At 37.7% G+C, this 14044-nt stretch overlaps 1 protein-coding gene and 1 long non-coding RNA gene across 2 annotated transcripts; one reads left to right on the top strand and one right to left on the bottom strand.

The window, feature by feature from the left end:
• Positions 1-1368: 1368 nt before the first annotated feature.
• Positions 1369-4158, bottom strand: LOC106945708 (uncharacterized). Its single transcript, XR_001424620.1, has 2 exons — positions 4072-4158; positions 1369-1842 (listed from the first exon to the last, which is right to left on the bottom strand). It is a non-coding gene; the product is annotated as an uncharacterized LOC106945708 (long non-coding RNA).
• Positions 3921-12563, top strand: LOC106945704 (T-lymphoma invasion and metastasis-inducing protein 1-like). The gene is made up of 13 exons (XM_015029587.1): positions 3921-3953; positions 4105-4290; positions 6362-6430; positions 6705-6830; positions 6935-7043; positions 8661-8840; positions 8956-9074; positions 9173-9281; positions 9766-9824; positions 9921-10026; positions 10110-10197; positions 10318-10490; positions 11314-12563. Exons 1-13 carry the CDS (start codon positions 3936-3938, stop codon positions 11847-11849), a joined length of 1878 nt encoding a protein of 625 aa, XP_014885073.1. The 5' UTR covers positions 3921-3935; the 3' UTR covers positions 11850-12563.
• The last annotated feature ends 1481 nt before the right edge of the window (positions 12564-14044 follow it).

Genomic DNA, 14044 nt, shown 5'->3' with positions numbered 1-14044 from the left:
CCTTTTGTGACAGAGCCTCCTTTTTGAAGGCGTCAGGACTCTGTGCTGTCAGCAATCATATGTGTGATTGTCAACAGTCCAAAGAAAAAACGAGAGAAAAAAAAAACTTGAATTAATAGTCCCTTTTCATTGGTCTTATATAATATTCTAATTTTCAGACAAACATCTAAGCTATTAACATTACTAAATCGTAATAATCTGAGATGCCTTAAGAAACTTGTTTGATAAATCTGTATGTGACAGATTATTTAAATTGAAGCAATTGAAATAAATGTGCTTAGAGATTATGCTGTGGTTCATATTACAATATTACAACATACATTTAGAGATGAGTGTTATGAGTAGCAGTCCTGAGGCTCAACACCATGAATGTTTGCATTTTCTGTCTTTCCTGTAAGTAAGGAAAGTGTGTAAAAGCTCTTTTCGGTCTACAGCAACAAACGGGGAAGGAGGGAACATTGTGCAGCTTTATGCTCCATACAGCTGGAGAAAATTCTGGTTGCTTTGAACTTTCTCTGGTGTCTCATTTTGATGAGCATTTTTGTGGTTTGGAAAGTGAGACTGTAAATCTCTCGCTGCATCTCGATATTAGTAACTGGTGCAGACTACTTATGACATATAAAACCCCCTAAAAACTAAACAGTCCTAATGCATTTTAACGCGCTTCATCTACTAGAATGTCAAATGATCTGGCAAGTAATCTGCGCTGTGAATCATTGAGCTGCTTTCTTAAATATTCAAAGAGAGTTTGATCACAGATACTACTTGTTCTGAACATTTATGCAGATATAAAGTCCCATATTGAAAAAGGCCAGATTAATAAAGGATTTCTCCATCTCAGTCACTGCTTTCAGAGGCTCTCTATGCCATGGCGTGGAGCCAAATTGGGCACACATTCATGCTTTGTTGACCTCTCTTAATAATCAGTCTGGCAAGATTTCCAACCCTGCTGAAGATCAACAGGAGTCTTGTACAGACATTGGTCCTGGCATATTCAATTTAATATCACATAATGGAACGAGGCGGGTGTTCTGACTAAAAGCTGTCACAATTAATAAATTGTCATCCCGTTTTGTTGTGTGTGCAGACTCAAGTCAGCTTTGCCAATATTTTATAGTGCTCTCTGTTTACATGCATTAAAACAGCAAATCATAATTAATCATGTTAATATATGTCAGTGTTTTTATGTTTCTTCTCACCATTTGAGAAGTGGTACAGTAGTGGGAAAAAAAAGTCCAGATTATTTCTCTAGTTTTCTCTCTACATTAGCGCTGCACAAATGTTCTTGCACATCCTTCTTCACCAATGATTTAACAGTCGAGTAGAAAATGAGTGCCACTGATTAGTTATCATATGGAATTTATTTCCATTTTTCTTTCTTTCTTATGGTCACAGACGCCTTAAAGAACAAAACTAAGCAGGGGATAATTAGTTGGATCTGAAGCACAGGCAGAAGGTGGCAGTCAGAGGCAATTATAACACTCCTCTTGTGTGTGATGATGAGCTCTGAACTAGAGATCCTAAAACACATCTACTTATTTCATCTTGGATTAATAGGCTCTTCTAAACTGCTGATGGCTTCTTTATTTTTGTTATTTAGACACAGTTGAACAATTCCATGTGCCTGTGATCAAAAATAATAATAATAATAATAATAAAAGATTTAAACAGCATCGTTAGGAAAACTAAAAGCACTACATGAACCCACTACCCAAAAAAAAAAAAAACACACACACACACACACACCACCACAACCACCCAAAAAACAAGCTCTATTATTTTTTATCAAACGTACCACACCTGCTGCTGCCTCTGGTCTGCGATGATACAAGGCTCATCTCCCTGTAGTCCAGAAGCATAAAGACCTCTGATAAAATGTACAATTCTTGAGTCTAATAATTTATTTCATCTCGACACTTCTAATGTGTGTTAAAGGTGCTGACTATCATGAGTTGAGATGCACCAGATTTAAGGATCTAAATAACTGCTGCATTATGTTAAAAGTAGTAAAAGTTATTAGCACTTCTTACTGCTTGCATCTCAATAAACCGACGACACTCAGAGTATTGCTGAATATCTAGTCAGTTTAATTTGTATGGCACATTTTAGGAACAAGGCAGTTCAAACAAAGTGCTTTACACCATAAAAACATAAAACAGACACCAATTGTGAAACAAGCAATTAACATTACATTTTGTCAAATGCCATGCCAAATGCTATCCATTTGTGAATGTGTTCATTTTGTTTAAAACCAAATTCTCATGGATTTTAAACACTTGGCAATACCTAAAAGGTCAGTTCTGTGTAATTTAACCTCATAAAGAGATGGATCAAAGTGGGCAGTAAAAATTGTTACACTGACAAACTATCAGGAACTAGAATACAGGAACACCTAGCTCCAGTTCTGGCTTCACTTCAACGGTTTGCTGTTTATTACAGAATTGATAAAAAAAAAATTTACTGTTTTTTTAAAGTCTTAATGATTTCCCCCATTGCTATACATCCACAAACACAGAAAGGGGGAAAATAAAAATAAAATTGCACTTGAACATTCCAAGGTCCAAACAAAAATGTCCCTGCTTTGTGAAATAATGTACCATTCCAAAATCTGGAGACTTTTAATGAGCTTTTAAAGACACACTTCTACTTTTTTTGGTTTTTGAGCAAAGAAAGAACTGGGTATCTGAATGTGGCTCTAGTTTAAAGTGCTTTCAGTCTTCAGTTTTCAAATACTCAAACACATTCAGAAATTGTTTTGTTGTCCTTTTTGGCAGATGCTTGCTCCACAAATTTAGCAAACGTCCTACTTATATGCTATAAAGTGCATTTGTGACAATACATTTACAGCCATTTTACCACTTCTGAGTTGGTGTGCAAGCCGTCTGAGAATTTTGGGGAATTTTCAAGCGGAACAAACGGTCCACATAAATGTCTCCTTGATTAGATAACAATGCTGACAATCAGTTTAATTTATCAAATCTGCGTGAGATTAGACGTGTCTGGCATTGATGATATTTGAATTTATTGCAGTCATTACATCCAACTGAATGATGAATTAAAAACAAACATGAATATCTTAATTGAATTGCATGTAATGAAACGGGCCTTTTGAAGAAACAAATATCACAGTTTTGTTTGGCGAGCGTTTTATGCCCAGGAGATGGTGTTGAGATTGTGAGATGTGCTGACTGGCAGCGACTTTGATCTTAATTAAGATTAGAAGCATCCATCATTTGCAGCTGTGTGAAGTCCATATCGTTATTATTTCCCAGAGGTATTTGTAGGTGAGACAGGATAAATTGCTTCCATCAAGTCTATAAAACTGGCCATATTACAAGCGGGTGAGACCTTTGCCCTCCTTCACCCGGTTTTTAATGTACTCCTGCTGGCTGTGCCTTTTGCATGGCCCCCCGACCGCTCTGCTGGATTTCCTCAGCTGATCTCTTTTGTGTCATGATAATCCACAATATGATGAAATCAAGTTGTGATGGATAAGGAAGGAGCCTCTCTGTGCATTCTCTTTTGTGTTTGTATTGATGTTACAAGCCAGCATTTCTTGTTTTCATTTATTTTTTTGTTTGGCTGGCGAGGCTGTAGCCTTTTGCAAACAAAGTAACTATTTGTTCAGCCATGTAGGCTTTTGTTGAGAGGGGTCTATTTTTGTCCAAAATAATAGTCTAATGCACATCAGGGCCAGTCACCATGGCAACTCATACTCTTTGTGGACACACAGTGTGTGTATATTTTGATCCAGTGAAAGAGTTGAATCATTATACCACTAATCCATCAGCAGGAAGAAAGCACCCGGGAAAGTGAGCAAAAAAGAGGAGGTCGGAAAGTCATAGTTGTGATAGACTGAAATAGACCAAATTAGTGCAAAAGATTTTTTTAGAGCTGCCTCTCTGCCTCTTTCTAGGCTCACTCTCTGCACAGTCATGAGTCTGTGCACATCAGTAAGTAGAAGGTGATGCCTACACATTTTCTTCCAAGGTGCTGATTGGTTGCTTCATGCAGATTTCCTTTTATATCCTCACATTTGGATTACACTTTTGCCTGTTTTTGATCACTTACCTGTCTCTTTTGTCTTCCTTTTTTCCTTTAAAGAGCACAGAGCAGGTCGCCGCTTTCTGCCGCAGTCTCCATGACATGAATCCCTCAGAGTGTGTGTCCTCTTCGCCGAGCCCGGATTCACCCTTCCCGCCTACCGCGACTCCCCGACAGCTGTCTGATGCCGACAAGCTCCGCAAAGTGATCTGTGAACTCGTGGAGACCGAGCGCACCTATGTCAAAGTCAGTATCGATCATCAGACTCGTTCCAAGCAGATGGTGTTTGTGAGTGCATATGTTCTCCTGTGCAGCAGTCAGAGATTCTATCCGTCTTGAGATGTGCTCCGTCTTCATATTGTCTATTCTATATAACCGATCCATATTTATCTCTGCGTCCCCGGAGATGTGATGGGGGACACAGCTGTGTCCTTGTCTGGATATTTTCTAATCTTTTCCAGCTTGGAATAAAAATGGCTTGGTGGAATAACTGGGTTAGAGATGGTATGTAATGGGAAAATGTCAAGACTGTCTTAATGATTGCCAGTCCAGGGGGCACAAATGGGCTTACTATAGAAATCACATTACAAATGATTGATTGTATATTGCACAAGGTTCAAGTGGAATTGGTGATTTGTTTTAATTTACTTTAGTCTGGTGCACTTTATGTTTGTATGTTTAATTGCTGCTGAAAAACACCACAGAGACTTAAAAGCCAGAGGAATAAAAGTCTTTAGTGATAATGAATGATCTGAAATGAATGCTGCTGTCAAATTAATTTGTAAGTTTGCTGGTATACAAGTTTATTATGCACATGCATTTCAATGAGTTAGAATATTGTCCAAATGGTCATTTATTTAATTAATTCTGTTAAAAAAGGGGAAACTCCTAATGATTTGCACAGAGCAATATTTTTGTTAATTTTTATTATAAAGGTTCATGGCTAATGAAAACCCAATACTCTGTCTCATAACAATCTGATTTTTTTGAGGAACAAATTTAAAAATAAAAGGCTTAATACGGGAATGTCTCTCTTCATAAAGATTTCTTCTTGTATTGTACAGTATACGTGTTCAATACTTAGATGTTTGTTGTTTTTTTTGGCATTGCTACTATATTAATGTGACAGTAATACCAAAGGTCGGTCTTTGCTATTACTAGTTTGGTCAGGATTCAGTGTGACTGGAGTGGGTGCCTTAAGAACCACCACATAGCTGCTTGTCCATTGAACAACAGTCCAGTTCTCCTTAGCACAGGTTGTACCGTAGCACAGGTCATGTCTCTGGTTGAGGAGTCGCTGAACAAAGTAAGTCACAGTTGTAGACTATGCCCTACATACTGTGGCTATATGGTGGCTCTTGAAGCACCAACTCCAGTCACACTGAATCCTGACCAAAATAGTGAATCGCAAATTCAAACCACACTTTTCCTTTCAGTCAATTTATATGTAAGACGCCAGCCACATTTTATGATGAGAATTTGTTGGTTACCCCTGCCTTGCTATACATCTATCAAGTCCACGCTTTTTCCCATGATTGTACGAGTCATAACACTTCCGTATTACATATTTTTTCTTCAAATTGTCGTTATGGCATATTGTCATTTTCTGAGAAACTGAACTTTGAGTGAATTGCTGCCCATAGGTTGCCTACTACAGTTTAAAAACACAGTTGTCTTAAGAATAATGAGTGGGCAAATACTTAAAAATGTGCAACCTTTTGCCCCCAGTTGATTGCAGTGTGTAGAAACAGCACCATTTTATGAAAAATCCAGTCAGTATGATCTTATGTAATCAGTCATACTGAGAGACTGAAGTTTGGGTTTTCATTGCCTGTAAGCCATAAACATCAAAATGTACTGAAATAAATATTTTAACCATATCAATCTGTGGGTAATAAATCTAGATATAATTAACTTTAAATTAATTTACTGAAATTAATCAGCATTTTGAATTATTTTGTTTTTATTGTTGAGCTCCACTCATACTCCTGTTTGTCTTTTGGCTTTAGACTGGAGATCACACAGTTTGCTGTGCAGATGTCTCTTTAGTGCTTGTTTCTGAAAAACTGCTTGTTTTAGGATGATTTAGAATCAGCCATTTTACACACTGTTATTCGTAAAAAACTTTCCACATATCACATTTATGAATCTGTTGGTGCCTGCAGTGGTTTATAATAGTGTTTTGCTCATTCGTATTAAACCAAGTCCTCAAGACTGGCAACATTTCTCTCTGACTTTTATCACCCAGAGTCTATTTCCTATAATGTCCCACATAGTGACAGAACACAATTAAACACACTTAACTCTTGCCTTGCAGGATCTCAATTGTCTCATTGGGAGATATTTAACCCCACTGCAGAAAGAGAATTTCCTCACACAGGATGAGGTATGTGAAATGTTTCCCATGCATGAACTTTTAAGAGGTAACTTGGCTTTTAGATGCCAGTGCTGCTGAAATATTCTATTAATGGTTTGTTGCATAATCATGTGAAGTGTTGCCTTGTAGAAGAAGACGGATGGATGGCAATTAGAGAGAGAGATTTTTACATGCATTTGCAATATTAAAATTCATGTTGTATGTTAGTTTGAGTTTTTGTAACTGTTACAAAGTACTAAAAATTTGACACTAGTAGACATGGAAATATTTTTTTTTTCCCCAGCTGGATGTTCTATTTGGCAATTTGCCAGAAATGGTGGAATTCCAGGTTGAGTTCCTAAAAACGCTGGAAGACGGAACCAGATTGGTTCCAGATCTGGAGAAGTTGGAGAGTGTGGATCAGTTTAAGGTACAAATATTTCTCTTTTTTTAGACATAATCCTAGAATATAAACAGCATCAAGCATTCAGACAACCTATGAACTTTTTTCTGACTCTGTGAACTCTCTCACAGAAAATACTCTTTTCTTTGGGAGGCTCTTTCTTGTACTATGCGGACCGTTTTAAGATCTACAGTGCTTTTTGTGCCAGTCATACTAAAGTCCCAAAGGTTCTTGTGAAGGGTGAGTCCTTTTTTTTTTTTTTTTTACATTGGGCTGACATTCCACCTTGGCTCAAAGGACAGTGTGTATTTAACCATCTGCTGTATACTGCAATTCTCCATAAATCTGCTCTTCATCATTGTCAGCCGCAGTTGTCCATCTGACCCCCATATACTTTCCAGCTAGAAGTTCTTGAGGTTAAAAGCCTGGCTAGATTATATGATATGTAATTAGAAGTGTTGAACAGACTCTTCTGAAGCTACTACACCCACTCCCTTTCTAACTTCACTGGATAGCTTTGTTTGCCACATTCATATTCAGTGAGTCAACTGCTTTTCTGCTGTGCAGGTTTTGATGGCGGTATTAAAATAAAGCACTTTAAATATGCTTATTGATTCTTCCTCCTCGCTTTTCACACAAAAATACCAAATGGGTTGCATTTGGCAAGCCTGTGGTTTTGTTTTGCTTTTCTGAGAGACAAGCAGAAATGTGTGCCCTCTGGATCAATAACAGGGCCTTTATTACTACCACTATTTCTTGGTTATCTCTCAAGTCCATGACTTGCTGCAGTCTGCTGGGTTTAGCAGACCAAGACATTTTTGAACTTGTTAGGATAATTAACAGAGCTTAATGTACTGTTTGATGGCAATGTATGCGTGATTGAATTGACTTTATTTTATTTTTGCAAAGTGACTCAAGATGGCATTTGTTGTGATTTGGTGCTATATAAATAAACTAAATTGAACTGAAGTACTTTTGGGCATGGTGACTATGGGATTCTCATAATATGACAACTCTGAGTTAAACTGTCACAGTTCTATGGTATTTTCATACAGTTATAACATTTTACTTTGTTTTCACTTTGTGTACAGTCTTACAGGTCTAATGAAGAAGAAAAAAAAAGACAAAAAATGCGTATTTTGCATTCATACAAAGTTTTAATCAAAATTTTGCTTTTAATTGGTTACTACTAATAAAAAAAAAACTATTAAAGCCTACGACTTTCCAAGTGTAGTCATAAAGCAGAGTCAAATATCAAAATTCTTGTTGCCATGTGATGTCATTGTGGACAAACGATCCGGCTGCCAGCATATCTGTCTTTGACAATGAATTAGATTTTTTCAATGGAATTACATGTACTGTACCAGTTTGAACCTGTCATACAGAATGGAGTATCTGCTATTCCTCACCTTAGGTCTTGCTGGATGAATCTGTGATAATTGGGAACTTAACTACTAACTTCAGCCTGTGTGTTATGCTGCTTTGATTCCACTCATTCCTGTGCGCACACCTCCATCAGGCTGCTTTTCTCCGGTTAGAGTAGGTGATGTTTAATGAGCCGTGTCCCCTACTGCAGCCCCGTTCGAGGCGTTCAGTGTAGCCATTTGGGTAATGAACGAGGCAGGTCCTAGACTGAAGCTTATATTTAAAAATGACCATGTCATTTTCTATTATATTCCAAATAATTACTGCCCGCTTCACCTAAGCAGGCAATTTATATTTTGATATCCCTTGAATACAAGTATTTCACCTGACCTATGCAAAACCACATGTAAAAAAAATATTTATTTATACTGCTAAGGATTGCATGATCTCTTCCAACCTTTTGCAAACACAATGTTATTTTTGTCATTGCAGCCAAAACCGACCCTAATTTCAAGGCCTTTCTTGATGAGCGGAACCCCAAGCAGCAGCACTCCTCCACCCTGGAATCCTATTTGATTAAACCCATACAGAGGGTGCTAAAATACCCCCTTCTGCTAAGGGAGCTCTACTCACTGACGGACCCAGACAGTGAGGAACACTACCACTTGGATGGTAAGACAATGTCAGAGTTTACTGAGGATACAAAATTCTTTTCATCACAGAACTGAAATGAATCCCTGAACGGACACAACAGTTTAGCTGAAAACATGTTTTCTGCTTGACATAGTTGCTATAAAAGCCATGAACAAGGTTGCCAGCCACATCAATGAAATGCAGAAGATCCACGAGGAGTTTGGAGCAGTGTTTGACCAGCTGATCACTGAGCAAAGCAGTGAAAAGAAAGACGTAGGTTTGGACAAGTGCAGCCTTTTTGTTGTCAAAAAAAAGAAAAGAAAAAAAGTCCCTGTGGGATGACGATGTTGATATTTTCACACAACTGCCAGGTGGCTGATCTATCGATGGGCGATTTGCTGCTTCACAACACTGTGACATGGATCAACCCACCCATTTCTCTGGGAAAATGGAAGAAAGAACCACAGATGGCAACATTTGGTACGTCAGTGATGATATTCAGTTTAATCAATCTATTTTGTTTTCCTACAGTTTCAGCAATAAATGCACTAGAATATGGTACTTTGTTAAAATAGGCTATAAAACCCAGAATTTAACATTTATCACTTGTACTTTGACATTTAGTATTCATTATGATAATAACCACAAGTAATCTTATGCTCAATTAAGGAAAGGTAACCCAGTGAGGATATTTGGGGTTTATTTAGTAACAAAATATATTTATATGCAAAAATATGTAGGATTGAAAATAATCAAACAAATCCAATTAATGAACAAACATAAAATGTGCTTTAAAAAATGTCACTTCTTTTAATATTTGTCAGATACAGTAGAGAAACAAATGTCTGCATTTCCAATGGATTAAAAATGCAAAGCCCACACAAAAGGGTACAAGAGTCTGCTACACAATAATTAGTGATTATTTGGAGGTAACTGATGTCTGCCATTTTCTTCTGCCTTTCAGTTTTCAAAACTGCTGTGGTGTTTGTATGCAAAGAAGAGTCCAAGCAGAAGAAGAAAATTGTACGTTTTCACACAAAAAGGCACATGCATTCTGTAACTGTACAAGCAACATTTAGAAGCAGCTTTAATATAAATATTATATTTATCCGATTTAAGGGCGGCTCACATCGAGTTTCTGTATCTTCGGAAGAAAAAGATCCTTTCCGATTCCGTCACATGATTCCTACAGATGCCCTTCAAATCCGATCCATGTCAAACACAGGTAGATGCTCCATTAAATGCGGCTCTGTATTTTAATTTCACCATGTTTCTTTGTGAATGATGCAGATTGTTTGTATCCCACAGATGGTGAGAGTTCTGCTATGTGTGAAATAGTTCACACAAAATCAGAGTCAGAAGGAAGACCAGAGAGGACGTTTCACCTGTGCTGCAGGTGAGGATTTTCGTCTGAAGGAGGCGGAGTTTAGCTTCAGATTTAAGCCTGTCTACTGCTCCTTGCTGCTCTCAACACAATGACAAACTGATAACCCAACCCTTCTTTTTCCTTTATCAGCTCTCCGGAGAGCCGAAAGGAATTTCTGAAGACAGTCCACTCCATCTTGAGAGAAAAGCACCGCCGACAACTCCTAAAGACAGAAAGTTTACCCCTCAACCAGCAGTATGTGCCATTTGGAGGAAAGCGACTCTGTGCCCTGAAGGGAGCCCGTCCAGCCATAAATAGAGCCGGTAAATGCCAGTCGGTGGCTGCATTCACCCTACAGCTTAAAGTGTCCCAATTCCTTCCAAACTGACACAGATAGGATCTTTGGCGGAATCCAGGTTGTTCATTTATATGTTCAACTGTGCGACCAAACAATTTGCAACCAGCTAATGTATTACTTTGCAAAGTTAGCAATACCGCTTTAATCTTCTCAATGTTTTGTCACATTTAAAAAGAAAAAGCTCCAGGGTATTTGTAATATTTATAGACAAAATCCAGTGCAAGAAACTCCATCGCAGGGATTAGAGAACGTCAGTGAACAAACGGCATCATGAAGACCAACAAACCCACCAGACAAGTCAGGGTTAAATTTAAGCAACTTTTAAAAGAGATAGGTTATAAAGTAATACCCCAACTCTAATGTTAATTCAGTATTTGAAAGCGAGAGCAACATGGATTGAACAGCTTTGTTCACTTCCTCCATTGCCAAAATATAACCCTACACACACACAGGCAGACCACAACTCAAATACATCTCAGAAAATCAACATCGTTTCCGATGCCTTCTGTTCACTGATCGGCTTGATTGAAATTCTACCAGAGAAATCAAACTCAATAGGAGAAATTCTAGGAGCACTGAATGAAGATGGGAATTGAGCAGAACTGCACAGCAACATAATGGCCAGGTGGATGTAGAACTAGTATACTTTACAAGACTTGTCTATAAAAATACAGAAGAATTTTATATAAAGCAATGCCTCAATACAAATGCTCAGTGCCATTGACAAAAGTATTTATAATAATTCTTACTTCTACTGAAATTATTATTTTTTTAATTTATCCTAACAGCATCTGCCCCAACCAGGACTCTAGGCAGGAGAAAGCTGGTGCGCAATCGTTTCACCATAGACACCGACATTGTTTTTGATGGGGACTCAGAACAGCAGGACCTCACTTCACCACAGGAATCCGATTCAGCTCCGCTGCAGCAGAAGGATGAGCAGCAGTCTGAGTTAGCGGGAGACACAGACCGCTGGGTGGAGGAGCAGTTTGACCTAGAAGAGTATGAAGACCAGGAAGAAATGAAGGAGACAGACATCCTAAGCGATGATGACGACGAGTTTTGCCAAACACCCAGAGCTCTATCTGAAGAGGCTGATCTGGAGAGCCCCCTGATGGCTTTATCCCTGGAGGGTGCAGAAACAGACGGGAGTAAGAGCCTGCCGTCTCCAACTGTGAGCGACAGACCAGATGAAGAGAAGATATCCGACACAGAGAGGAAGAGCTCCGTAACCGACAACTCCAAGGACAAGAATCAAGCAGTGAAGGCTGAGGTTTGGGTTCGAAGGGAGCCGTCAGATTCATCTCCAGACTGCCCCACATAAGAGCTGAAGGGGACAGGAATCTCCCCATGTTTGCCGCACAACGATCACTCATCACAAACTGTGCATGAGCATTGATGTATATCACACAGCTAGTAAAGAAACAGTACACCCTCCTTTACCTTACTTTATGCTGAATGCTTTTTTGTACAGGTAAGATCATTTGTGGAGCAATAATTAACCCAGAATGAGGGGGCTGTATCCCAAATCAGATGCTGTTTCATAACGGTCAAGTGTTTGCTTAGAGAGGTGAAATAATGGTACAATCATGGGATCTAATCACTTGCTTTGATTGGCATGGTTTGCACATTTGGGCGGCATTCTGTAGTCCTGCCTGCTGTTGCCAAATTTGGGTATTGTGAGAACATTTATATTTGTTTCGTCTCTGTGACTCAAGATATTATCATAGCTAAGGGCTGTATATTATTTGTCCTTAAAGACATAGAATAATAAATTCCAGATGACAGTCTTGCATAGATTACTGTACATTTTCACATGAATATACACTGACGTGTCATGATTTTGATCTTTAGTTTTAGCTCTCTTGTTACATTTAATAACAGAATGATGTGAAAGCCGTAATGTCACTGAAGCAATGGGTTTTTAATTTTTTTTAACCTTATCCTGTTTTTACTTGAATTTGTATTTGCTGTGTCATTTTTTTACTACTGTGAAATCACGTTATATTTTACCAACGGTACTACCTAAAGTACTGCAGCTCAGACACACTGACACATCACATGCACACAATATTGTAGATACTTTACACTTCAGCTTCTTCAGAAGGTTTTCTGTGTTCACTTATTTTTTTAGTAATGGATTTCAAAGCAATTGTTTTATTTATTTGTGTGTAAAATAATTTGCTAGTAACAGAAATCTTTTTTTTTTTCCCCACAAAGAAAGTCCAAAGTTGCTCATGCAATCAAGGTGAAAGACTGGCAAGATGTCTGACCAATGAAAGAAGTCATGATTTAAAAAAAGTTCATTATGCTTCTAGGACTGCATTTTTATTTTGTGTATATATAAAACGTATTGATATCATAATAAATACATTTGTTTCCTACTTCTAATTCAGAACTGTTGTGTTTTAATTTATTTGCTTTCATTTTTAAACAGCTTATTAAGTTTTCTCTGGAGTGCACCACCAAATATGCCCCAAATTTCTTCATTTTGGGTGACCGGCCAATAGATGCATTTGAAACTGATCACATCTACCTCCATAAAGATCTGAAAATCAGAGTCTTCAGTCCTGTCCCGTCTACCCACCAGCCCACGTCTGAACTTGAGCTAACAGTCACTCCGCTGTTGCCAATTTACCAACTTCTCAGATAAATAATTAAAAAAAAGAAAAGAAATTGGTATCTGCCTCAGTGGAAAATCAGCATGTCAGACTTTTGAAGATCAGCAATCAGCAGGGGGCATGCCCAAGGTACAATTCCTGCAAGAACCACCACTGTTTTCTAAAATGAATCCTTAACTGCATGCAACAAAGCATTTGTACACAACTGCACAACAGAAGAGGAAAAACTGTAATGCCAAAGTCATATCAGTACTACATAAAATTAAACATCTTTAATCAATCCCTACATTTTGATAACGATCATTTTACGAGAAAACCAGCATCAAGAAAAGGCTGTGCATTATCAGCAGAAGTAGACCCAAGACTGAAAAGGATATGAAGGTGAGTTGCAAAAGGATTCTTGGTTTCTTAATCCAGTTTAATGAAAAAATTATACTCCCCCATAAAATATGAAATAATTGTGCAACATAACACATTTGCTTTGAAATCATTCTGAATATCAATGTTAAAGTATTAATGATTTTTTATTTGATATTATTACCATATTGTGTTGATATTCTAGCACTGTAAGTACAGTTAGACCATTTTACAGTGTTAAAATTTTTATGAAAATTAATACGAAAATAATTCATCTAGCTGGCAATAAATTTTATCAGAAAAAAAATTATCAATTCTTTTACAATGTTACTCCAACATTATAAATCTATTAAAGTAGATACTAAACTAGACCATAATACAGTACAGTATTTACTATAAACCAACTGTGATAAGCAAAAAAGAGGAGTCGTTCTAATACAAGTATGCTTTAAAGACAACTCAAAAGAGGAGTGAAGTGGATGATTTTTCCTCCCAGTGTAAGCTCATGCGGACAAGTATAAACCAGGAACTAACACTATTG

This window comes from Poecilia latipinna, unplaced genomic scaffold (genome assembly GCF_001443285.1).
Source record: "Poecilia latipinna isolate Pla-1442-1.1 unplaced genomic scaffold, P_latipinna-1.0 Scaffold10, whole genome shotgun sequence".
Lineage (NCBI taxonomy): Eukaryota > Metazoa > Chordata > Actinopteri > Cyprinodontiformes > Poeciliidae > Poecilia > Poecilia latipinna.
The sequence above is the reverse complement of the archived record's forward strand: the minus strand, read 5'-3'. Positions and strand labels throughout refer to the sequence as shown.